The sequence below is a fragment of the Ovis canadensis genome, chromosome 7 (assembly GCF_042477335.2).
Source record: "Ovis canadensis isolate MfBH-ARS-UI-01 breed Bighorn chromosome 7, ARS-UI_OviCan_v2, whole genome shotgun sequence".
NCBI lineage: Eukaryota > Metazoa > Chordata > Mammalia > Artiodactyla > Bovidae > Ovis > Ovis canadensis.
This window is the reverse complement of record NC_091251.1, coordinates 42,898,433-42,923,798: the sequence shown is the minus strand read 5'-3', so window position 1 is coordinate 42,923,798 and position 25,366 is coordinate 42,898,433. Positions and strand designations below refer to the sequence as shown.

At 40.6% G+C, this 25,366-nt stretch overlaps 1 protein-coding gene across 9 annotated transcripts in view; it reads right to left on the bottom strand.

Annotated features, from left to right (window-relative positions):
* Window positions 1-25,366, bottom strand: part of CDIN1 (CDAN1 interacting nuclease 1) — a 243,386-nt gene that overhangs the window by 5,922 nt on the left and 212,098 nt on the right. For 5 of the 9 annotated variants that reach the window (XR_011258176.1, XR_011258177.1, XM_069595987.1 and 2 more), the window contains one exon: window positions 3,895-5,265. Coding sequence is in view for 7 of the 9 variants with exons in the window: in XM_069595987.1 (XP_069452088.1) it covers window positions 5,136-5,265 (130 nt within the window). In the remaining 2 variants the exon portion in view is untranslated. Of the gene's footprint in view, window positions 1-3,894; window positions 5,266-25,366 lie in introns of those variants that run through there. The other 4 variants (XM_069595988.1, XM_069595993.1, XM_069595989.1 and 1 more) reach the window with 2 other exon arrangements.

Sequence of the window (25,366 nt, the reverse complement as noted above, 5' to 3'; positions counted from 1 at the left end):
AAAAATGATACTTTTTTAAAGAAAAAAGTGCTAGCTATTCTAGAAATACCTTTAACAGGCTGTTTTCAGGGGAATTCATGACTGCTTTAGGTTAATGGTCGGTGGCTTCATGTTCAGGCCTCAATTAAACTCTGAACTTCCATTGTTATTACTTAATTGACTTGGTTATATTTCATGTCAGCATTTCAAAATGACCTTCCTTTTAAAAAATAAAAATTACCTGACAGGGAAGCATTGTGGCAGCCATCCCACACTGTCTTTATGTATGGTTGGGCCTAGCATTTACTCAATTTATCTACCACTAGGGTACTTCTCATCATCCTTGCTTATGACATGAGACAGCTCCAAGTAAATGCAAGTGGTGAGGGAAAAGAGATGAAACACGAAATCTATCTGCTACCATGACTATTATTAAGATGCCAACTAAATCCACTGATATCCACTTTAATTCTAATCAGGGAGTTAGCCTTAAACACCTTGCATATCATGATTAAATGCTGTCAAGTTATGCTTCTTTGAAAGCAGGATTATGTGCACCTTTTCCTTCCATTACAAGTGCCTCCAAAGGTTTAGTTGTGCCAGTTAACTAGATGGAAACGTAAATCCCCTTTACTTGTACATGAGACAACAATAAGAACAAGTTGGATTGCTTTAACTAATGAGTGGGATTTTATATAAAGTAGGTATGACGCCAAGATGGAACTCTGCTAGACTGGCTGAAGCAAATTAAAGCATCAAATGAGTCTTTCCCCTCCCCCTGCATTGTGGAAAAGTTTTAAAAGTCTTTTTGAAGTACTTTGATCAAGCTTTGAAATCATTTTAGTGGATGACTATTGTATGAAAACCGTAATTTATAGTTCTTGACCTAAGCAGCTCTTTGTCTCACAGCCATGGTCAAAACAATAGCAGGAAAGTGAAAAACACAAGGGGAACGCAAGCTGTTCTGGTTATTATTTAATTCATAATTCCATCTTCCTTAATCTTTGCAATCCAGGCATGTTCTTAATAAAACATCTTCAGACCATTTTGACTATATATAGGAAGGTTAGTTTGGCATAATACAATTAGAGGGTCTGAACTCTGTCACTGGGACCTTTCCTTAACCTGAGGGTGACCTACCAGGCAGGTCCAGAGAGGATCTCGCTATAAATGGTGACAGTGCAGGCAAACTCCTATTGTTTGCCTTTTAATTTCCTCTCTAGTTAAGCCGGCTTTGTTCCTTGACCTTAATTGAGAAGGTGCCAGCTGGGAGATTTTCACCTCCCATCCTATTCACAAAATAGTTATACTTAGGAGGCAATTTGCTCCCAGCAGATCACACAGAAAATGGCACGCTTCCTCCAAGATGAACGAGCTAGGCCGTGATTCTCTAATTGAATCACAGAGACATTTTACTATTTTAATTAGTAATTTTCATCAGCTAAACATCACCATTCAGCCTGAAAATATCAGTAAACCTCACATGTTCTTTGGACTCTTTTTGCCAAAATAGTTACGGACAGACTAACCCTCAGGCTCTCTTGGACCCTGTAAATATCTTAGTTCAGGTTTTACGATCTTCAGGTGCCACAGATGCCTGTGAACATTGGGTACACAGAGGAGCCTTAGGTGCGCTTTTCCCCAGAGGGTTTAGGCCCATTGTTCTTCCCCAACCTCGACTCTGAAAATACATGGATCAGGATTCAGATGGGCTGCATTTCAGTCCTGGGATCAATTCCCAGAGAGACAAAGAACCAGTGGATAGTGTTGTTGTTGATGCTCAGTCGCTCAGTCATGTCTGACTTTTGCGACCCCATGAATCGCAGCACGCCAGCCTTCCCTGTCCTTCATGATCTCCCCGAGTTTGCTCAAACTAACGCCTATTGAGTCACTGATGCCATCCAGCCTCTCATCCTCTGTTGTCCCCTTCTCTTCTGCCCTCAATCTTTCTAGCATCAGAGTCTTTTTCTGTGAGTTGTAGTGAGTAAGTGCCGAATGTGTGTCCACATGGGAAGAAACTGCAAAGGCTGGAGAAGGGGAGATGACAGGGAAGAGGAAGGAAATGGAGGCCAGCACATGAAAGATTTCATTCAACTGAAACTGCAGGTCTGTAAAGGGGGTGTGTGTGTGTTGCGGGGGGCCACTGGTGAGAAAGAGCAGACATCTCGGGTATCTTGGTTCCAGAGAGGAAAGGAAACACTGGGTGTAGCTCCTCAGGAGGGGCGAGTGAATTAACTGTTCACTTGGGCGCTGTGCGTTAATTAGTGAGGTCCAGCGGGGCCCATTTAGTGGATGACCTCATCCAGGGCGCTAAGCAATCCCCTGGTGGCTTTAATGAGTGAGTGCACCCCCTCAAAGACTTGACAACTTATCTTTTTCCAGAGTGGAATTAAGCCCTGCCAATAATGAGCAGCTATACACCTATGCTTAAAGGAAAATGATGTCCTCTGGACAGCCAGTTTTCTACTCTGCACCCGAGCCTCTCTTTTATATATGATTTAGGAGTGTTTAGAAGAGTTAACAGACACTTTGCCCAAAGCAAATTAAAAAAAAAAAAGAAGCCTCATTGTTTTTGTTTGTTTGGGGTAGAAACGGGGTGGGACCAAGTCTGTGAAGTAGCCTGAAGTATCCGCGCTGGATCAGCTTTGCTCTGAACTCATCCCTCTGAGAGCTTCTAACGAACAGTGTCTCTTGTTTGTTTGTGAGAGCAGACGCTTGGCAGGTCTACATATGCCAGAGAGAACATCATTGCGTTTTATGTTTGTACACACACTCCTGCTTTCTGACTTGGCTTAATTCATCAGCACGGTTTGCAGAGATCTCCATAAAGTAGGATTTGACTTTAACATTAATGTTCTAATGACGAGAAGAAAAAAAATAAGTCACCATATGTCTACTCTTTAGGGGTGATGTTTACACTGTCTAAATTAAAAAAAAATACAAACAAGTAAACAAACAACACACATAGAAATATTAATAGCACAGATAAGTATTTCTTACATAAAAGGACAAGGAGGATTTCGGCTTCTAATCTAGGAATATCAGTCCCCCCAACACCACTCCTCCAACGTCTACTGAAAAGTAATACACATTATAATCACATTAGTTTTTATGTTGTATAAAGCTTAGTTTTAAATAACTTTGTAACTTTATCATGGTATGTACAGTCTACCACTGGTTTCTTTCCCACTTTTCAGGGCCAGATTTAAAAATCTCATCCATAAAGAAAAGGTGGTGCCTTTGCCAGAGAACGCTGGTACCTTCTCCTAACATATTATGTCAGGGTGCCAGGTAGGAGCAAGCACCTCTTTCGTTTTTTAAATTTATTTGTGCCCCTTCATCATAAATTTGTTTAATGTAAAATAAACAAATCCTTGATGAGGGTTTAACAAGGTTTTCAACATCTGTGCAGATCCATGTAATTTACTCCTAAAGAAGAAAAATCAGTTTAAAGCATGCCATGAAAACTGCTTTTAACAACAGTTTGGTCTAAGAGTGTGCGTGTGTGTATTAAGACAACAGTGGTTCCCAAGTGTGTGTCTGTGTGTGTGTGTGTGTCTGTGTGTGGTGTGTATCAAGACAACAGCAGTGGTTCCCAAGTGTGAGTGTGTGTGGTGTGTATTAAAAACAACAGCACTTGTTCCCAATCATTCTGTTTTACTCACAAAACCTGTATGGTGAATTCTACACTGAAGCACAAGTTTGCCTGATAGTACCATACCATTTCATCATCTCCCTCTTTCTTGTTTAACGCAACCTACCACAGAGATAAAATCCATGCCTGAACCCAACATGTTTGTGTTCTTCAAAAGCAAAGGCAATAGGCAGACGTCTGCATACCCTCTTAGGTGCAAAATGAACAAAGTACAGACAGTACAGTTAAGTCTTTTGAAAGAACCAAGCAACGCATATAACTTGAGGGTGTTTGTAAAAGTTACATTTTTACTAATATTTCCAAACTCACTCAATATTATAAAGAATATTATTTTTTGTCATCATGGGGGAAAATTTTATTAAATACATTTTTGGGTATGGATTAATTTTTACCTTCCTAAAAGATAGGTTTATAATGAATTTATAATGATGTTTTCCTTCAGACTGAAATTTGGTTTGTAGTATAAAAAGTGAATAAATGAAAGTGAACAAATACAAAACTTCTTTTATTTTGCTAACCTGAAAATCGCTCTAGGTTTATTTTTGGTACACTTAATTCATTCAAAGCCGAACTTCCCTAATGCCTAACTTACGGGAGATATAAAGCAGGGCAAAGAATGCACTTTTGAAAAATTTTACTCATAAAAATACCAACCACCATCCATACCTATAGACAACTAGTTGTGTTTAAAAATAAACTCTTTTCAAGGCTGGCCCCGAGCTTCAGTTATCTGCCCTCAGCCCCCAATCCAAAAGAGAAGCGTGGTTTCCAGACACAACATAACTGATGCTTTTAAATGAGATAAGTGGAAAATGTTTTGTGTTCAAACAAGTAATATAAAAAGAAGAAATTCTCATCAAGTATATTTTTTTCAGCTTGGCTTACTGCCATAGACATCAGGAAACCATAAAGACTGGACAAAGCAAGCGCAGGCTCCCAGCAAGATCAGCCCTTGTAGGTGAGCGAGAAAATCTAGTTGTAGCCTTCACGACTTTGACTTTGCTAGGACCGTGAGAGGTTATTCCACGACGGTAATGCAATCCTGGGTATCTGTAAGTGTACATAAAGAGAAATGGGGAGGGAGACAGAATGGATTCAGGCTTAGCCAAAAAATAAATAAGAGGGCAATTTGGTAACTGGGCGGAGAATTGAAAAATCACACCTTTCAGTCTCCACATTTTTCCTTTTGTTCAGTATATAAGGAGAAACCATCCGGAAGGAAGAAAGATTATGACTATCTATAAACTAACTGTTTGACAGAGACAGAAATGCTGATAATGAGTGGGTTGTGTCTGTAGTTCTTGGCTGTTCCCATGAGCAAGGGATGAAGGAAAACAGAAACTCTTGATATGTTTGTCTAAAGAGGTAGTGGTGTGACCACGGGCAGCGAGAGTTCAGCTGAAGTTCAGGGCAGATGTTGCCAGGAGTTTACGCTGCAGGAAAGTAAAATTGCTTCCGGATTCACCTTCTCCTCCCAGATTCTCTTCCAGGATCGTCAGGGTCAGGCAACACTGTGGCACAAGGTGACGATGTCAGTGGGAAAGCAGGCGTGGAGCAGGATGCCCCTCTCCCGGTTACAGTCCAGCTCCTGGATAAACCCGTACCAGTAGATGACTAAGCCCGGCCCAAACCTGCAAAACATGAGAAAATAACACACACAGGCAGTACTGACATAATCCCAGAAAAAGGTAATCACTGATGCATGGATAAGACGACTAGAAGACTTGACACAGTTTTTATTTTGGTTGCTATGATTCTGACTGCAAGTAGCTGAACTTAGACCAAAACGTTTATTTAATGGAAATGTTACCACCTTGGATGGATTTGTTACCTTTTTTTTTCAAGGCACCTGAACTATTTCACTACCCTGATTTCCTCTCAGTCAGGTGTTATGCTGACTTAGCTGATGAAGGATAAAACAGAGTTGCGGTAGCACTGAGCTGGGGAGCACCAGGCTTGGGCTTTTAGTCTTTTAACATTCAGGGGCACAGCTGAGCACAGCTTCCCCGGTGGCTCAGCTGGTAAAGAATCTGCCTGCAACGCAAGAGACCGGAGTTTGATCCGGGGGTCAGGAAGATGCCCTGGAAAAGGGAATGGCAACCACTCCAGTATTCTTGCCTGGAGGGTTGCCTCCATGTAGAGGCGCCTGGTGGGTTACAATCCATGGGGTCCCAAAGAGTTGGACATGACTGAGCGATTAACACTTTCACATTCAGAGGCACCCTTTTAAAGGTTAAACTTACCTATTTTCAATTAAGTGGAAAAAAAAAGTTTGAAAAGTAATATTAAAAAACGAAATGGCTCAAAGTCTTCTTACAATATACCAGCAGGGCCAGAAGTTCCTTCTGCCCTATTCTTTCTAGTCTAAAAAAAACAAAACCAAACCACACATACACACATATGACAACTGGGATCCTACAGAGAAATCTCTTGACCCTCCTCTCTCTGCACTACAATTTCTTTTAAGCTTGAACATGGCATGAAATTTGGCTGTAGGTTCTTATCACGAAAACAAGGAATAATGCCACGTAGAGTTGAGAAAAAGTCTTGACAGATGCAGGCTTAAAACCTCAGTATTTCTAAATAATGCCTCCGAATTATCTCCAATTTAGTTAGCAGCACAGTCAGGAAGTAGTCAGCAGGAAGTTGAGACCTCTAGGTTGGGTTCATAAAGATGTAATCATTATCAATCACCATGCACACAGAGATGTTTTGCACATCAGTTTCACGTTTTTCTTACCAAGAGTACTTAATTAAAGGGCAGCTCTACTTTTGGTGTCGTGTTGCAGGAATTTTACAGTGAAATCATAAATTATGAATGTTGGGTTAGTAAAAGGATGTCTAAAAACAGAACTGCTTTCTGTATTCTGACATTACAGCGGGCTGAATTGAGCTAGGCCAAAAGGCTTTTTCCTTCCATGATTTATTATATGCTGAAGCGTACTTGCCAAAACAAACAGTACAGGATGGGCTGCGAAATACTGTATGCACAGGAACAAGTTCAGTTGGATATCGTGGGATGGTTTATTTGGGGATTCACATCAGGAAGGTAGCCAAGCTGGATGCAAGATGAACTGAAACCTTTGCATCCTCGCTATGCAGGGACAGAATCCTGAGATGGCGGCTCTCAACAACTGAACATGTTCGGAGGATGGGGGGGTCACAGGAGCCATCTAGAATGCAATGCCTTGGAGTACCAGGCCCTGCCAACATTTACCCTCAGGGCTGACTGCACATGCTTTTGTTTCTCAGTATCTCTGAAGAGTCTCCTTTGTGGTCAGAAGAATCAGGCACCTAAGGTGGCAGGTATGCACACCTCCCCCTCTGCTGCCACTCTTCCCCACTGTGCTTACTTGCCTATCAGGTGAAGCTCACACCTAAACAAGGTATTGCTTCCATTGGGGTTTCTTAGTAACTCTCAATCATAAACAACTGTCTGCAATGGATTCCACTTGGTTTCTTGATTTCACAAAGAGCTCTGTGACTAGTATCAGATGATCTTGGGTTTGTCAAGACAAGTCTGGCAAAAGCAGGAAGATCTGTGATTCTGAGGGTCATGCCTGAGATGCCTTTAAACCTTCCCATCAGTAAAGCAGCCCTGAGTCACAGTCTCAAGAAACCTAACTAATGTTAACCTCAACACGTTTCTCCTGTTTTATTACGCAGCCATTCTGGAAGCTGTGATGTTCTTTAGAAAGGTGCTCATATTTTTACAAAGGGAGAAAAAAAAAAGGCAATCTAACCAGTCATGGAAAAGAACAAAATAATATATAGAGGTCATAAACAACAAGCCCAGTGTTTTAAAGATTTAATAAAACAAAAACACATATTACCAGCACTGAGAGAGTGAGAGCAGTCTGCTCTTTACCTGAATCATAAGCCAAAGGACACGAGGCATGACGGCTCTTTACGAAAAGGGCAATTTCTAGGCATTAAAATCAGGCTGGGGAACACCTCGATGACCAAGAAAGTAGACTTGTGTTTCACTTGTAAGGCAACAGATGAAATCAGCAACCAGAAACTGTTTTGCACGATTGTGCCTCTGGATTGCTTTCATGTCCCAGCTATTGTAAACACTGCTGCAATGAACACTGGGGTACACATGTCTCCTTCAGTTCTGGTTTCCTCAGGGTATATGCCCAGCAGTGGGACTGCTGGGTCATAGGGCAGTTCTAGTCCCAGTTTTTTAAGGAATCTCCATATTATTCTCCATAGTGGCTGTACCACTTTGCATTCCCACCAACAGTGTAAGAGGGTTCCCTTTTCTCCACACTCTCTCCAGCATTTATTGTCTGTAGACTTTTTGATGATGGCCATTCTGAGTGGTATGAGATGATACCTCATTGTGGTTTTGATCTGCATTTCTCTGATAATGAGTGATGTTGAGCATCTTTTCATCAGCAGATGAATGGACAAGGAAGTTGTGGTACATATACACAATGGAATATTACTCAGCTATAACAAGGAATGCATTTGAGTTAGTTCTAATGAGGTGGATGAACCTGGAGCCTACTATACAGAGTGAAATAAGTCAGAAAGAGAAAGACAACTACTGTAGGTTAATGCATATATATAGAATTTAGAAATATGGTACCAATGATCCTGCATGCAGGGCAGCAAAGGAGACACAGACATAAAGAACAGACTTTTGGATGTAGTGGGAGAAGGTGAGGGCGGGATGATTTGAAAGAATAGCACCAAAAGATGTACATTACCATATGTAAAATAGAGGACCAGTGCAAGTTTGATGCACTGAAGCAGGGCACCCGAAGCCAGTGCTCTGGGACAGGGAGGGGGGTTCCGGTTGGGGGTGACACGTGTATACCTGTGGCTGATTCACGCTGATATACAGCAAAACCAATCACAATACTGTAATTATCCTCCAATTAAGATAAATACATTAAACAAAAATAAATGGAAGATTGTGAATCTGAACGTTTCATGTAGTGATTTGCTAGGAGGACTCTCTAAAGGTAGCAACACAGATATTTGAGCTATTTTTAGTATATATGGGAAATGACTCATAATAAGGCTCTACCACCCAAATCTTTGTTCCCTAGCTTCTGGGTGACATTATATTAACTTGGGTAATACCAGCTCTCTTGTGTAACTCAAAAGCTCTGACAGTATATCTTAATTAATCAAAAACAAGGAAATATAACTTCCCTTTGTAAATAGAGATTGGCAGATGAAGGCTTTCAAATTATGTAGTCTTTGAATGACAAAAATAATGGGGACTACAGATGGTGACAAGTTTGGAAATTTAATGAGAAAACAAGATCTGGCTTTGTTCCCAACACCTTGAGTGCATTTCTGATGTTTCTCCAATAGCTCAGGATCTAGAGATTATCAGATGCTGGCAAGATAACCTTTCAGCAACTTATCCACTTATGAGGAGGCTGACCATATTAAGCAACCTTGTATGATCAATTCCTTGATTACTGGAACTTACAGAAGCGAGCATGTGGGCTGACAATTTGAAAAACCAAGCAACCTATCTCTAGTGTTTCCATCTGAAAAGGTGTAAAACAGGGAGAGAACCAAGACCTAGGAAATTTTTATGTCAGGCAAGTACATGCTTAGGTACCTAGAGATTTCACCGTTTTTGATGTCTACTGGATAAGAATGAGATCACTGGGAAGGCAAGCACAACCTTCGTGACCAATAAAAATCAAAGAGACTATTAACAGAATTTAAAAGAAAATAGAGTCCCTGGATATGAGCAAATGTGCAAAGCAGAGGGTTGGTCTGCTATTAGGACTGAAGCCCTCCCTATCAGGCTTGAGATACTGGGTAATGGGATGTGTATGGATCTCCGAATTGACTGTGCAAACACATTTCAAGGTTGACTATAATTTGGAAGTTACTATTTCCATGGTCAAGTAATATGACCAAAGCCTCCAAATGATTTTAAAAACTACTGTGGAGCACAGCCTGGAATGTGAGTGACTCTTGAACAAGTAATTTTGCCTGCAAATAAAATACTACCATATTAGCAAAAATAACAAATACCTCTTGAAAACATGGGAGGTGAAAGTCAAAAGCCATGACAGACCTTGAGGGTATGAAAAATAAAGCTCCTTGTAAATAATGACAACCTTATAAATGTGTTTCTCTGGTTTCCTTCCATTTTAGAGTAGTTAGAGAAATTAAGTAGGAGACGAATGAAAACTGGGTACCCTTTTGTAGGTTTTGAGCATATGTATCTCCATATGCTTCACCATTTGTCTCTCTGCTCTCTTGTGACCCTTTTGAGGGCAAAGAGCATGTTTCACTTACATTTGTATCCTCTAGACCTAGCACAGTACCTGATACATGACAGATACCCTTGGAAAAGATGGAGAACACAGTGTTAGTAATAATAGAATCAGACAGCTTTGCACTGGTTACTGGATCAGTGGCCACCCAGACACAGGCAAGATGGAAGGGCTCAGACATTGCCATGGTTTGGTAATTTTATTAGTGACCAGGAAGGGCACCCCAATGGCATACTTACAGATCACAGTGCTAGTCATAATAACAGTTACAATGTTAATTATTAATAATTTCATAGCACTGACTATGTGACAGACACTGTTCTAGGCACTTTACATGTGTGGATCCATTTAATTCTCAGATCAGCTCCATGAGGGAGGAAGTTATTGTCCACAGTTTACAAAAAAAGAAACTGAGGCACATAGAAATTTATGTATCTTGCCAGAGGTCATGTAGCTAAAAAGTAAGAGGAATCTGCTTTGGAAGCCAGGACTGGCTGGAGGGTCTGTGATTGTCTTGCTATGATGTAGTGATCAGTCTACTAAATATGGTAACACAGTATTAGACTTCAACCAGAAAAAGAGCAGAGATGCTCTATGCACTGGTCAGACCACACCTAGATTGCTGTGGAGGGTTCTGGTGTCATATTTTAAGGTGAATATCTCTAGTCTGGAACTGATCTGGAGGAGAACTCTAGGATGAGTGCGGAAGCATTAGAATAACAAAGCATATACGAGGTGGAAATGGACACTTACAGTGGTAATATGCTCACTCACGACCTTTGGATTTTTACAGTGCTCCCGGGAGAAGGAACTGGATTCCTGGTGTAGCTCTTGAGCACAGATGAAGGGCAATGTTTGAAAGTAACCAAGAATCAGATTTTGATTCAACATGGAGAACAATCACTGAGTGAGTTTGGAAGTAGATCTTTCCTCAGTCGAACCTCCAGAGGAGACCACAGGCCCTGGGGCAACGTCTCGAGTGCAGCCCGTGAGAGCAGGCAAAGAGGGTGACTCGGGAAAGCTACGCCCATATTCCTGACCCGCCGAAAAAGTCAGATAACAAATGTGCGTTATTTTAAGTCATTTCGTTTGGGGCAGTGTTTTATATAGCAGTAGATAACTAATAGATATACCTGCACCATAGACTTGAGTACTCAAATACCATTCTTCAACATATGCAGTATGGAGAGTCCTGTTGTCTACAGGTTGTCTTTTGTTAGTTAAACTTGAACCTAGACTATACAGCAGAAGGAGTTACCGAATGAGATTATCAGTAAGTAGAAACTCTTTTGGAGAAGGCAATGGCACCCCACTCCAGTACTCTTGCCTGGAAAATCCCATGGATGGAGGAGCCTGGTAGGCTGCAGTCCGTGGGGTCCCTAAGAGTTGAACACGACTGAGTGACTTCACTTTCACTTTTCACTTTCATGATTGGAGAAGGAAATGGCAGCCCACTCCAGTATTCTTGCCTGGAGAATCCCAGGGACAGAGGAGCCTGTTGGGCTGCCGTCTGTGGGGTCGCACAGAGTCGGACATGACTGACGCGACTTAGCAGCAGCAGAAACTCTTTATCAGGGCAAATCTCAGATACAAAGCAACTCTGTCCTATTACACTAACAGAGCTTTTTGGCTCCTGACTGACTATACCCCAATTCCCCTCCCTGCTGTGTATTTAGGATGCTGGGGTTTCCCAAAGAACTAGAGAAATCATATATAAAATGAAGAATTCTGCATGTTTCTCCCAGTTCTGTGGTTTTGGTGTTAAACTTGGCTATTGGGCTTCTGAAGCTGCAAAGAGAGGGTGGAGAGAGGATGTGGAATGTTGGTTATAGGCACAACTCTTTGCCAGTTGAGGTGACTGTTGACAACTAAGGAATAGACATTGTAAAAAATCCAGTTGGGGTAATCCAAGCTTGTTGGGTGTTGGGGCAAATCAATTTTGTCAATCTCAACAGGTGCTGAGGACAATCCAGGAAAAACAAATGCTGGTTACATTTTGTTCAGTTAAAAAAGGCAGCTCAATCTGTAAGATATTTTTTAAAAAATTGTCAACAAAAATGTTTTAAAAATGGTATTTCAGAGAGTAAACTCTTAAGTTTTTCAGAAAAATTTAGCTATCCTCAGATAATCTCTAAGGTTGTCAGATTATGAATGTTGGACAGAATATGGCACAAATTATACATCAAGTCTTCCACAACTCTCGGAGAAACTCAGAGGCACAGATAGAAAATATGGGCTCCCAAATTCGTGCAGAACTTGCTTATTTCTTTTAAGCTATATAAAAAAATACTCTCTCTTCCTTGTCATGCCTCTGTGCTATCCTATAACATAGGAATTAGGTGGATGGTAGTTTTACTTAAGGAGAAAAGAGAAAACTACTAACTTTCTATTATCTTAAGACTTCTCTGAAAGAGGAGAGTGAAAAAGTTGGCTTAAAACTCAACATTCAGAAAGCTAAGATCATAGCATCTGGTCCTATCACTTCATGGCAAACAGATGGGGAAACAATGGAAGCAGTGAGAGACTTTATTTTCTTGGGCTCCAAAATCACTGCAGATGGTGACTGCAGCCACGAAATTAAAAGATGCTTGCTCCTTAGAAGAAAAGCTATGATCAACCTAGACAGCATATTAAAAAGCAGAGACATTCCTTTGCCAACAAAGGTCTGCCTAGTCAAAGCTATGGCTTTTCCAGTAGTCATGTATGGATGCGAGAGTTGGACTATAAAGAAAGCTGAGTGCCAAAGAATTGATGCTTTTGAACTGTGGTGTTGGAGAAGACTCTTGAGAGTCCCTTGGACTACAAGGAGATCCAACCAGTCCATCCTAAAGGAAATCCATCCTGAATATTCATTGGAAGGACTGATGCTGAAGCTGAAACTCCAATACTTTGGCCACCTTCAGATGTGAAGAACTGACTCATTGGAAAAGACCCTGATGCTGGGAAAGACTGAAGGTGGGAGGGGAAGGGGACAACAGAGGATGAGATGGTTGGATGGCATGTTCAACTCTATGGACAGAAGTTTGAGTAAACTCTGGGAGTTGGTGATGGACAGGGAAGCCTAGCGTGCTGCAGTCCATGGGTTTACAAAGAGTTAGACATGACTGAGTGACTGAACTGACTCACTGACTGAGGTACCCTCTTCAGAGAGGCTGAAATGAAATGTAAATGCAGGAACTGAGAGATTTCCAATCGCATATTAGATATCATTTTGCTAAATTAGCCTCAGTAGCCAACTCCCTGGTTGGCTCCCTACAGCCCATTTAGCTTCTATTTCTCCACAGATTTCAGAGGGCCTGTGATCAGACATGGAGAAGGCGATGGCACCCCACTCCAGTACTCTTGCCTGGAAAATCCCATGGATGGAGGAGCCTAGTGGGCTGCAGTCAATGGGGTCGTGAAGAGTTGGACACGACTGAGCGACTTCACTTTCACTTTTCACTTTCATGCACTGGAGAAGGAAATGGCAACCCACTCCAGTGTTCTTGCCTGGAGAATCCCAGGGATGGGGGAGCCTGGTGGGCTGCCGTCTATGGGGTCGCACAGAGTTGGACACGACTGAAGCGACTTAGCAGCAGCAGCAGCAGTGACCAAACATAACGTTTATAAAGATGTTGTTTAAATACAAATAAAATGATTCCAGTACCTAACAGCAAAAAGGTAACTAACATTTACTGTGTGCTTATTATGTGGCTGGCAGTGTTTCAAGTGCTTTTATCCGTACAGGCTAATTTAACATGCACAAGCCAGCCCCTTATGTGAGAAGGAGTAGGCTGTGTGTGCTATGATTATCCCTATTTCACAGATGAAAAACTGAGGCAAAGAAATGGTCAGAAATGTATCTCATATTTATGGAATTAACTTCGCTTATCAATGGTTTCAGCTCCAAGAAAAAATAACTATGTATTAAAAAAAATCAATACACTTTTATACCTCTTTTGATAATATGAAGGTGAATGGTGGTGGGATTCATATTCAATTGTACAATTTGGGTATCTACATAGAATAAGAGAAAACTCATGACACTGATCATATCCTTCTTTTCTCAATGAGCTGTGTTGCTATAATTACATTTAAAAAAGGATTCTAATGCATGAGGGTTCTGCAATATAAATCTGGATCAAGTCAATAAAATAAACAATTTTCATCTGAAGGATGACAAGAGGACTATAGAATGATTTGATGATGTTAGTCAAGTTCTTCGTCATGAGGGTCTTCATCAAACAATAAAAACAAAACCTAGTTGTATTGATTCAAAATCTTTGTTCCCAACCCAAACTTTTTCAATTCATAAGCAAATAGGAAACTCCTCTCCAAAAGAGGAATAGCAGAAAATCTTTTTTTTTTTCCCTTTCTTATTTTGAGTTGCTGTGTGGGGTCTGAAGTATCTTCTGAGGATGTGTGCAGACATGTGGCTGTTGGAAGTCAATTGTTTCACCATCAAAAAGACTTGCATGTGGTTTTTATGAAGAATGCATTCTCAAACACACAGTCCAGGACGAAGGAGAAATATAAAACATCTTGTAATTGTTTTAAAATAAACTCTTACACTGTTTATTTAGTTTTAATCTGTGTGTTGTAGATTGGTTATGCACTTGTTAATCACTGTTGTATGTATCTCCAGACAGAGTTGTAAATAACTTTTCAGTCCAAGTGAAATATGCTTGCACATGTTTATATGCAAAGTATGTGTGTATTTATGCCTGTGTATAAATATGTGTACAATAATAATAGATTAGTGATCATGTAATACAGCGTCTTAAGGTTCTGGCACTACGGTCAATTTCACATACAAAGCAAATATTCTTTTTTTGGTAATATCTAGAGATGAAGTAAAAATATAAATTGATTGTTTCATTTGCTTTTTTTTGGCTTGGCAACTCTGTTTGCAAATTGAAATGACTAAAGAAATAGAATCCTAGTTACAAATATTCTTGCTGGGTTTATGGATCTTCATGATTAAAAATGCAAGTCTATATCTTTGTAACATCAACTTACTGTCTATAATCTTAAAAATAAAAAAGGAGACTATGTGAGAAATACTGATTCACTTTTGGCTTTTATGCCACATAGAAAGTAAACAGATAATATATTATTTTGAAGAAAATTTAAAATGTATATAAATACACAACCACAACCACCTGAAATTCTCCTTGCTGTTTATATAACTCAGCATTTTCATGTCTATATTAAATTGCCTGGAAAAGTGCTTAACTTCCACTTCACTTTGTCCTCTGTTGGGTATTCTTAGATGCTATACTAACAGTCTTTCTTGCCTATAGGAAATCTCTCCTCAAAAGAGAAAAATTGAGGTAGGTGGGAGAGAAAACAAAAGCAGAAACTTTTTTATATTTAAATCCATTGTTTTTAATATCTGTTTCCTTGGAGAAACACTACTTCCTGGCTCTCTGCATTTGCCTATTAAGAATTTAATGTAAGCCTGCATATGTTTAAGTGTAAAAATAAGTTATCAATTGAGTAATATAATAATAATAATTGAATAAATAAGATGCCAAAAGATTCACAGTGCAAGAATAAGTAGAACAATAACATGATGTTCTAGAAGTCTTCATAGACAAGGCAAGTTCTCAGCTATGCTGCATTTATTCATATAATGGCCTTTTAATTTTCTCCATTAAACCCATTTTTTTTTGAGAGAAGAGTGAAGATTGGGACTAGAGGTTCTGAGAGATAGAGAGGGATGGCAGAATCAGAAGTATATTGAGATTATTTTATTGTGAAACTAGAGAATGAGCTTAGGTATGATAGCCCTGTTTTTTTGTTTCAAATGAGGATGTATGAAGTGGATAGTACAATGTTTCTCCTTTTTTCTCCAATGGGATGGAAAGAAAAGAGAAACACCAAATGCAGTGAAAGAAACCAAACAATAAAAAAATCACAAAGTACCCAAGGTCATATTTGCTTTGAAAATACTTAAGCAGTAAGAGTGACAGGACTCTTCAGGGGACCTTGGGTGCAAATCATATCTCTCTCTCTAGAATTTATACCCCAGCCTTCTACCAAAAGTTGGGGTAGCTTACAAAATTGGTCGTGTGAATTATTACATGTTTTCTCAGTTATTTCCCCAGGGAACCATGCCAAAGGCAAACCCATCATTTCAGCTGATTTAGGGTTTGATGTCAGAGAATTTATAATTGACACGACAACCATAATGGAAAGCGATCATCACGCTGGCAACACATGGGGCTGACGGTGCAACAGTCCATTTCGGTATTTGCCAGTGAGTCAACCATGGGCTTGCTCTCATAAACGTTGAGGGTATTTCTGAACTTTTTATTTCCAACTTCCTGAATACTAGAAATCAGAAATTATAAAACAGAAACTATTTTTATCACAAAAATCTTGCCAACTTTTTGCACATAGTCTTTTATTATTAGGTAGAGGGGGAGGGGGGGCCTCTGTTTCCTCAGCTCAGTTCATGGAAGATCACAGGGTAACCTGGAGTTCAGTCAGACGTTTATCTCAAGACACAAAGTGATTTATGGGTTCTGGATATATATACGTCTGCTTAAAATAAAAAAAATTATCGGAATTTTCATCCTTGGCAAAGTCAAGTAACTAAAGGATTAAGGCTGATACATGTTTGCCCTATAAATCTATCATTAACCAAATGTGACACAATGCTTCAGGTATGTCAGATTCCAACTTGCTCTAAATGTGTAGTTAAAATTTTCTTTTACTCATGATAAATCCTTCATGATAAGGAAAGTCCCTCTGGCTAAATCATCACAGTCCTCAAAAGCAAACTTCTCAATTGTATAGATTCATAAAGGCAAATGCTGGAAAGAGGAGAAAAAAAAAAATGAGAAGGTAGAACCATCCATGTCATTAGGAAAAAATGGCCCGGTAAAGAGAAACAAACAAACAAAAAATATCTCAGAAAAAAAAAAAAAGAATAATCCAGCCTGGCAGTTATTAAACAAACACTTTTTAGAATACAAAGTTCCGTGAGAACAGCTTGTATTTCAGAGGCACGCGGGAGTCAACCAATGAATAAGGGGTGAGCGGATACATGCATACATGAACGAAAACACGACAGGGCCCCTGCCTCAGGGGAAGCTGTGGATGCTACCATGGCAGAGGCATCGCTTTGCTGACAAAGGTCCATCTAGTCAAAGCTACGGTTTTTCCAGTAGTCAGGTATGGATGTGAGAGTTGGACCATAAAGAAGGCTGAGCACTGAAGAACTGATGCTTTCAAACTGAAGTGCTGGAGAAGACTCTTGGGAGTCCCTTGGACAGCAAGGAGATCCCACTAGTCAATCCTAAAGGAAATTAGCCCTGAATATTTTTGGAAGGACTGATGCTGAAGCTGAAGCTCCAATACTTTGGCCACCTCCTGCGAAGAGTTGACTCACTGGAAAAGACCCTGATTCTGGGAAAGACTGAGGGCAGGAGAAGACGGGGGCAACAGAGAATGAGATGGTTGGATGGCATCATCAAATGAATGGACATGAACTTGAGAAAACTCAGGGAGATAACAAATGACAGGGAAGCCTGGCATGTTACAGTCCATGGGGTCACAAAGAGTCAGACACAACTGAATAACATTTGGGGGAAAAAATCTTTTGCTGATACTCTCCACCATGCAGGGAAGAAAAATCATTTTTAAACATGAGAAAATGAGCCTTAAAAACATGCCTGAGTTGCACATTCTGAAGAGCTAGCTCCCAGAGGGGCTGTTAGGAATCCCTGCTTTCCAGGTTGCTATGGAGGAGATGATGCTGCGGCTTAAAACCTGGTAGAAAACAGAAGTACCATTCCCAGGAAGGGCCACTCCTGGTGGTTGAGGTGGTGACTGTAAGGTGGGTGGGAACTGACTGCTAAGAAGAAAAACTAAGCACTTGGGAACCAATCGCTGCACACAGGTGGCTCTCTTGAAATACAATCAATTCAGGTAGGCTTTTGTTTACAGTAGCTTTTATCTAGAAGATAAGGTTGTAAAAACATCAATCAAAATGAAGTACTACTGTTCCTGGCCATATCTCAGCAGGTTCATCTGTTTTATTTCTTCCTCCCTTTCCAAATACCTTAAGGTGTTTAAGATGAGTGAAGAGATTTCAAACTATGAAAGTGAACGGTATTTGTGTAGGACATGTGGGTTTGCACTCTGCGAACCACACGTGCCATTGATACGGTGCCTGTAGCATTCTCAGGCTCAGGCGGAGTCTGTATTCCTATTGCTTTACTTTCTAATAATACGTAAACTTTAAAAAATGATCTTTACACATTTGCAACAGTGCTCCTTTAAGAAAAACAAGGATCTGGTGGCTTCTATACACTGGGTTAAGGCTTTTAGTTTATTTCTACCCTTCCCCCCAAAAAAGGTACAATAAAATAGCAAATTAGAAATAGACTATTGAGCTTGGGAATCAAAGAATGCATTTTATGGTTAAACTGAACTTAGAAGGTCAATAGTTAACAACATTTTAAATTTAAGCCCATAAAGATCCTATTTGATTTTATTTTTAACTGCATTACTAATTTAACACCAGATCCATACAATGAAGCACCGAGGCAGGGATGTTTCCAAGTGATAAGGGCAACTGTGTTGAGGGAGTGAAAAGGCACGCTGGCCCAACTCCAGAAGACACTCACCAACAGGGCGGTGAGGTGGGCAGGAGACACCTGACTGCCCAGAGCAGACAGACGCATGGGAGGCAAGTTGAACTGATGTCACCTGGAAATAGACCTTAAATCTACACACAGCCAGCAGGCTCCCCTGGGCTGGATGCCGGTGTGCTGAAGGTCTGCATGGTGGAAAATATCTTATCTGTCCTTCTGAAGGTTTTGAGTCATTCTTCAGGGCTGGGCTTTGTGAATCCTTCTTCTGACTGATCCCCTTTTAAATACATCTAGAGGAAGGCATTCTAGTAAACATGAGGCCCAATGTACCCATTTCAGATTCAAGTCTCCTGGATTCAAAGAATACCTGATACCATCCTTGTCTTCCAGGGGCTTTTAGGAGTAAGGCAGACAAGTAGGTTCAAAGGCAGTGGTGTTGGAGAAGACCCTTTAGAGTCACCTGGACTGCAAGGAGATCAAACCAGTCAATCCTAAAGGAAATCAGTCCTGAATATTCATTGGAAGGACTGATGTCGAAGCTCCAATACTTTGGCCACCTGATGCGAAGAGCTGACTGATTAGAAAAGACCCTGATGCTGGGAAAGATTGAGGGCAGGAGGAGAAGGGGATGACAGAGGATGAAATGGTTGGATGGCATCACTGACTCAATGGACATGAGTTTGGGCAGACTCTGGGAGATGGTGGAGGGTAGGGAAGCCTGGCGTGCTGCAGTTCATGGGGTTGCAAAGAGTCGGACACGGCTGAGCAACTGAACAGCAACAACAGAGACAGATGTGGAGGACAGACTGCGCGAGAACTGTGCAGAAGGCCCTGCGGTGGCCCCGAGGAGGGGAGGGAAGGCTCGAGCAGAAGTAAGGTGACCTTGGAGTCTTGAGGTCAGCTTTGCTCAGTGGTAAGGCAGGGAGGGTGCTTCTGGTGGAGGGAGAAGCACAGACAGGGTGATGAGCAAAAGCCTGGGGGCTTCGGGGGCAGCTCAGAAAAGTTCGGAATCAACAAAGATCATGGGCCTGGCAGAAGACACAGTTGGAAAAAGTGGGGTGGGAGTGAGGCCGCTGAGGGCCAAAGGGGTGGTGCACAAGTGGAGGGCCTGTTCCTCCGGATCCATGGAGCAGGCACGCCAGCCCTTTGCCCCAGGCTAATCCTCTTTTATGAAACCCAAATACCCGGGGCCATGTTTCTGTATGGAATTTGTGAGCTAAATATTTACTTTGTGTGGGGCCAAAGTATCTACTACAGCTCACTTATTTGGGGGTAAACACATTAGAGAAAAGTATACATTAAAACAAATCTCTCTCCCTCCCCCCATTTCCACTACATACAGAAAAAAGACTGCCATTCAAAAAAAATAATAAAACAACAACACAGCAAAACCAAGAAACTGAAAGCTATATTGAGGGCTCAGCTTTCCACTGTCGCTGGGACAAAGTACATGTATATAAACAGTCACAGCCCAGCTCCACGGGGGTCCCTCCAGCTTGTATTCTTTGAGAGGTCTGCGGGCAGGAGGTGACTGGCCAACAGTTTCCTTAGTGACTTACACAGCAACCTTATTGAACTTAACAGGAGTCATTAGCTACATTTTATGAAGATAAGGACTTCCAGGAGTGAGTTCTACTCTGGTTGTTTTCTGATTAAAAGCAAGACAAGGGAGAGAGAGCTCCGCCAAACCTGCAGTTTTACTTGACAAACTCTGCGGCTCTGAGTTGGCCCCAGGAAGGCCACTAGGGCTGGTGCTGTGGTTTGACTCCATTCGAGTTGAAAGCAATCTGTCAGTGTGGAGAGGAGTTACAGAGGTTATTTTAAACATTTAGTTCAGCTTTTGACTGTCTTCTTTTAGAGGCATTCCTGGCTGCAAACTACCTCATCCTGGGTGACATAAGACAAGCTATTGAATGAGGTTAGACTGAGGTCCCCACAGTCAGAGGGCTGGTCCATCCATGTTGCCATTAGCTGATTAATAGGTGTTTATTTTTAGGGCTTGAACTAACAGGCCATGTTAAGGCCAATGCAAGATGATATTTGAAGTAATCTGTGAGTGCCTCGTGCTTGCCAAAGACCTTACTTTTTTTGTGTGGTTGTTGATGTAGCTGAAGTCCTTGTCAGACCAGTAACATTTAATGTCAAAGACAGAGAAAACTCTGCCCCCACTCCATTATAAAGAAGGCCAAGAATAGATCCATTATCACTATTTAAAAAAAATATTTGTTGAAGGAAAAAGGAAGACAAATATGACCTACCCGTTATGGCAGCTGGTTAAGTACAAATTCTCATCCAATAATAAATAATGAAAATGCTTAATATTAGGTCTGATGCCTTGCACAAACAATACCTAGGCTTACATTTTTTTTTAATATTATGACTGCAGACATATGTCATTATAAAACATAAAATACTTCATTATAAAATAAAACTTACTTGTATTTATGGAATTTATTTTGATTTATGAAATTTATGATTTTAAAGGATTCAGAAGCAAAATGAACTGGTTTGTCATTGCCAAAGTCTAAGTTTGAGAGATGTAACAATTACATATTTATTTTTGTTTAATGTTTACCTCCCATATAGACATATATTCCATAAAAGCAGTGTCCTGTCTACTTTACCAACTTGGCATCTGGTGGTACAAGGCACGTATGTGCGTATGTGTGTGTGTTCTCTGTCGTGTCTGACCCTTTGCGGCCCCATGGACAATAGCCTGCCAGGCTCCTCCATCTATGTAATTTTCCAGGCAAGAATACTAGAGTGGGTTGCCATTCCCTATTCCAGGGGATCTTCCCGACCCAGGGATTGAAGCTGTGTCTCCTGTATCTCTTGCATCGGTCGGCGGATTCTTCACCACTAGCACTACCTGGGAAGCCCATATGGGACATTGCAGATGTTGAGTAAATATTGGCTGAATTAATGAATGAAAGGTAGAAAAGTTACACAGAGGGTCTTTGCACAGCTATTATGCTTAGATGTAGTCTAGATCTTGAATCTAATGACATATAAAGAATGGGCTCAATAGTTTCAAAAACAGTGCTATTATCAATATTTGCTTTCCTTAAGTCATTTGCCTTGGTAAGCTTTCCTACTTCCCAAAGCAGGACAGCCATTGGTGTTGACTGGCACAATAAAGGGGAAGTGAGAACTACTGTTTTTCACACTTCCTACCTTTTCTTTGAGCAAATCTTTGCTGGGATATTTTTACATGGAAATAAGACAGAAGCCTCTCTCTTTAGTGCGGACTCGTCACCTCAGCCTTCGTGGTGCAGAATAGCACCACTTTAGCACTCCTTCCTCACCTTTGGTGGGGGAAAAAAAAAAAAGTGCTAGTTGCTCAGTTGTGTCTGATTCTTTGCGACCCCATGGACTGTAGCCCACCTCTGTCCATGGAATTCTCCAGGCAAGAATACTGGAGTGGGTAGCCATTCCCTTCTCCAGAGGATCTTCCCAACCCAGGGACTGAACCCAGGTCACTTGTATTGCAGGCAGATTCTTTACCATCTGAGCCTCTAAGGAAGGCCCTCCTTACCTTTTAGGTGGATACAAATCCACCTCTAGCCGTACTTCTGAGTGATAACAGCTCTGGGAAGGAGGTATTTAGAATGTAAGACTGGGAAAGATTGCTGGCAACAGTCCTGATTACTGCCAAAGTCTGTGTTTGAGACTGAGAAGCAAGGGACAGTTTTATTTGAACTTCACAGAAAGACATGGAAGATCTTAAGAGTCCCAAAATCCTGTCTGTAAAGCTGTTATGTCCCTAATCAGATCAGCTAGGCTCCTAACAGGGACACATATGGCAATTTACCACCACGATTTCCCCAGGGAAGCAACCCCTGTGTTTTCTGTCTATTTTCATGATCTACCCAACACAGATCAATCACTCAGAGATCCTGACACATTGATAACACCCCTCAGGCTTATTTACAGACCAAGCACTGCCTTACAGAAACAGATTACAGTCACCATTTGAAATAATTCTTTGATCTCACCCAAGATTATACACTGGTTCTAGACTGGATCTGTCTCTGGTAGGACTAATAGTCCCCACGTCATAGGCTGAAAACTCTTCACTCTAATACCTACAAGGTGGTCAGATACTGCTCTCAAGCTCTCCAGCACAGAATAGGACATGTCAGAAGAAGACGGAAATAACCTTCCCAAGAAAGAAGGATATCACATTTGGGGCATAATTTTAAGAGGAAGCCTAATGTTAGACTCCTAGGGTGAAATACAGACTGTTTTAATTTAACTGAGAGATGATTAACAAAAGAGGTTTGTTCTCTGACTGAATCTCACTTATTTGTTAGAATTAATGCCATTCATTCTGCAAGTATATTCTACTGTAATATTTTAACAGCAAACGTTCTCATTTTGCCTCTTCATTTTGCTGAGATTTACCACTTAGAAATTTCAAACACATACCATGACAAGCAGAAAAGGTCACAGAAGATTTAGATAACCTCAGATATGCAGATGACACCACTCTTACGACAGAAAGAGGAACTGAAGAGCCTCTTGATGAAACTGAAAGAGGAGAGTGAAAAAGCTGGCATAAAACTCAACACTCAAAAAACTAAGATCATGGGATCCAGTCCCATTACCTCATGGCAAATAGATGGGGAAACAATGGAAACAGTGAGACACTTGATTTTCTTGGGCTCCAAAATCACTGCAGATGGTGACTGCAGCCATGAAATTAAAAGATGCTTGCTCCTTGGAAGAAACTACATGACCAACCTAGACAGCATATTAAAAAGCAGAGACATTACTTTTCCAACAAAGGTCCACCTAGTCAAAGCTATGGTTTTTCCAGTGGTCATGTATGGATGTGAGAGTTGGACTGTGAAGAAAGCTGAGTGCCAAAGAATTGAGGCTTTTGAACTGTGGTGTTGGAGAAGACTCTTGAGAGTCCCTTGGACTGCAAGGAGATCCAACCAGTCCATCCTAAAGGAGATTAGTCCTGAATATTCATTGGAAGGACTGATGCTGAAGCTGAAACTTTAATACTTTGGCCACCTGATGTGAAGAACTGGCTCATGTGAAAAGACCCTGATGCTGGGAAAGATTGAAGGTTGGAGGAGAAGGGGATGGCAGAGGATGAGATGGTTGGATGGCATCACCAACTCAATGGACTCGAGTTTGAGGAAGCTCCAGGAGTTGGTGATGGACAGGGAAGCTGCTGATCTCCAGTCCATGGGCTCTCAAAGTGTTGGGCATGACTGAGTGACTGAACTGAACTGAAAGTATTGAACATCAGCTCAAGAAAATGGTTTGCAATTTTGTTTGTCGGTAGGGTCAATGTCTTTGGGTAACAGTATATAAACTACCCAAAGTTAAATGATAGTAATTGTTTAAGGCCTTGAGGCACTGGGGACAGTCAGTCTGGAGGATACTTCAGTCTTTTCTTTTTATTTTAGGAAACATGAGGAAAAGCAGATTGTTTTATTTCACTAATCTAGATAAGGCTTAAAGGAGGAGAAATCTTGTTTAAAGGAGCAAATAACTAAGCTGTGAAGACATTCCCCCCCCACCCCCAACTCCTTCTTTTTCCAGGCATGAGGAAATAACAACAATTTACATTTACACAGTGCTTTATGCTTTCAATGGGCTTCCCTGGTGGCGCAGAGGTTAAAGCGTCTGCCTCCAATGCGGGAGACCTGGGTTCGATCCCTGGGTCGGGAAGATCCCCTGGGGAAGGAAATGGCAACTCAGTCCAGTATTCTTCCCTGGAGAATCCCATGGATGGAGGAGCCTGGTAAGCTACAGTCCACAGGGTTGCAAAGAGTCAGATATGACTGAGCGACTTCACCTTATGCTTTCAAGGAAATGTTGATTAGGAAGATGTATTTAGGGAGCTGAGTGAGTCCTCAGACTCGCTTCGTTATTGGAAGACACTGACCTTAGAACTGAGATGTGCTGAATTGGAATCCAGGGATGACAGAGGGAACTTGGAAAGTTCTGTTGAACCATTTTACCCTATGTTCCCCTTTATATTACTCTTCCAGTTGGGTTAGAATAAAATGTGAATCTTTACAGTTTACATCTTATCTTGTGTAGAGAGATCAAAGGATTCATTATTATTATTCAGAGAGTATTTAAATGTTATGAATTTGATATGATTGCTAAGCGCTATTAAAATACATTTAAGTAATAATTTTGTTTTGAGACTAATTGAGATAATTTACATTTGATGTCATCACTTCTGACAAGCTACTTCTCACGTTGTACATACAGGCAAACCTTTCAATCCTATAAAATGGGATTTTTGTCAGGCATCTTAAAACATCAGAAGGTAACATTAATTTTTATCTGTCAGGGTGTGCTAATTAGAGTTTTAAAAATTAAAACAAATTATGCCTGACTTCAAGCTACTCATTTGGTTTTATAAAAAATATAATTATTAAAAAAATTTTTTTTAATTGAAGGATAATTGCTTTACAGAACTTTGTGGTTTTGCTATACATCAACAAGAATTACATTTCTTTTTAAATGTGAGTATTTTACCTTTTAGGTAAGTAAAAATATATTGGCCTTATTCCAATTTTACAGCTGTAAGTCGCATAATTCCTATCAAAAAGTATAAATATAATCACCTTCCTATTTAAGAGAAACATCAAATAAATTGTGCACATTACCTGATTTCAGTCTTTGGCTATAATTCCTAGTAGCTATACATTAGGAATGAAATTAAAACACAAGGACTCGTAATATTTTTCATTACAGACAGAAGTCAGTTCTTAAGTGATAAAACTGATTATACTACAATCAAACTCTGATTCAGAATTAATAAAATGCATAAATATGTATATGATTATAATAGTATTATGATTAAGAACATATTAACTTATTTAATATTAATTAACCTAATAGATTTTGGGAAGTTA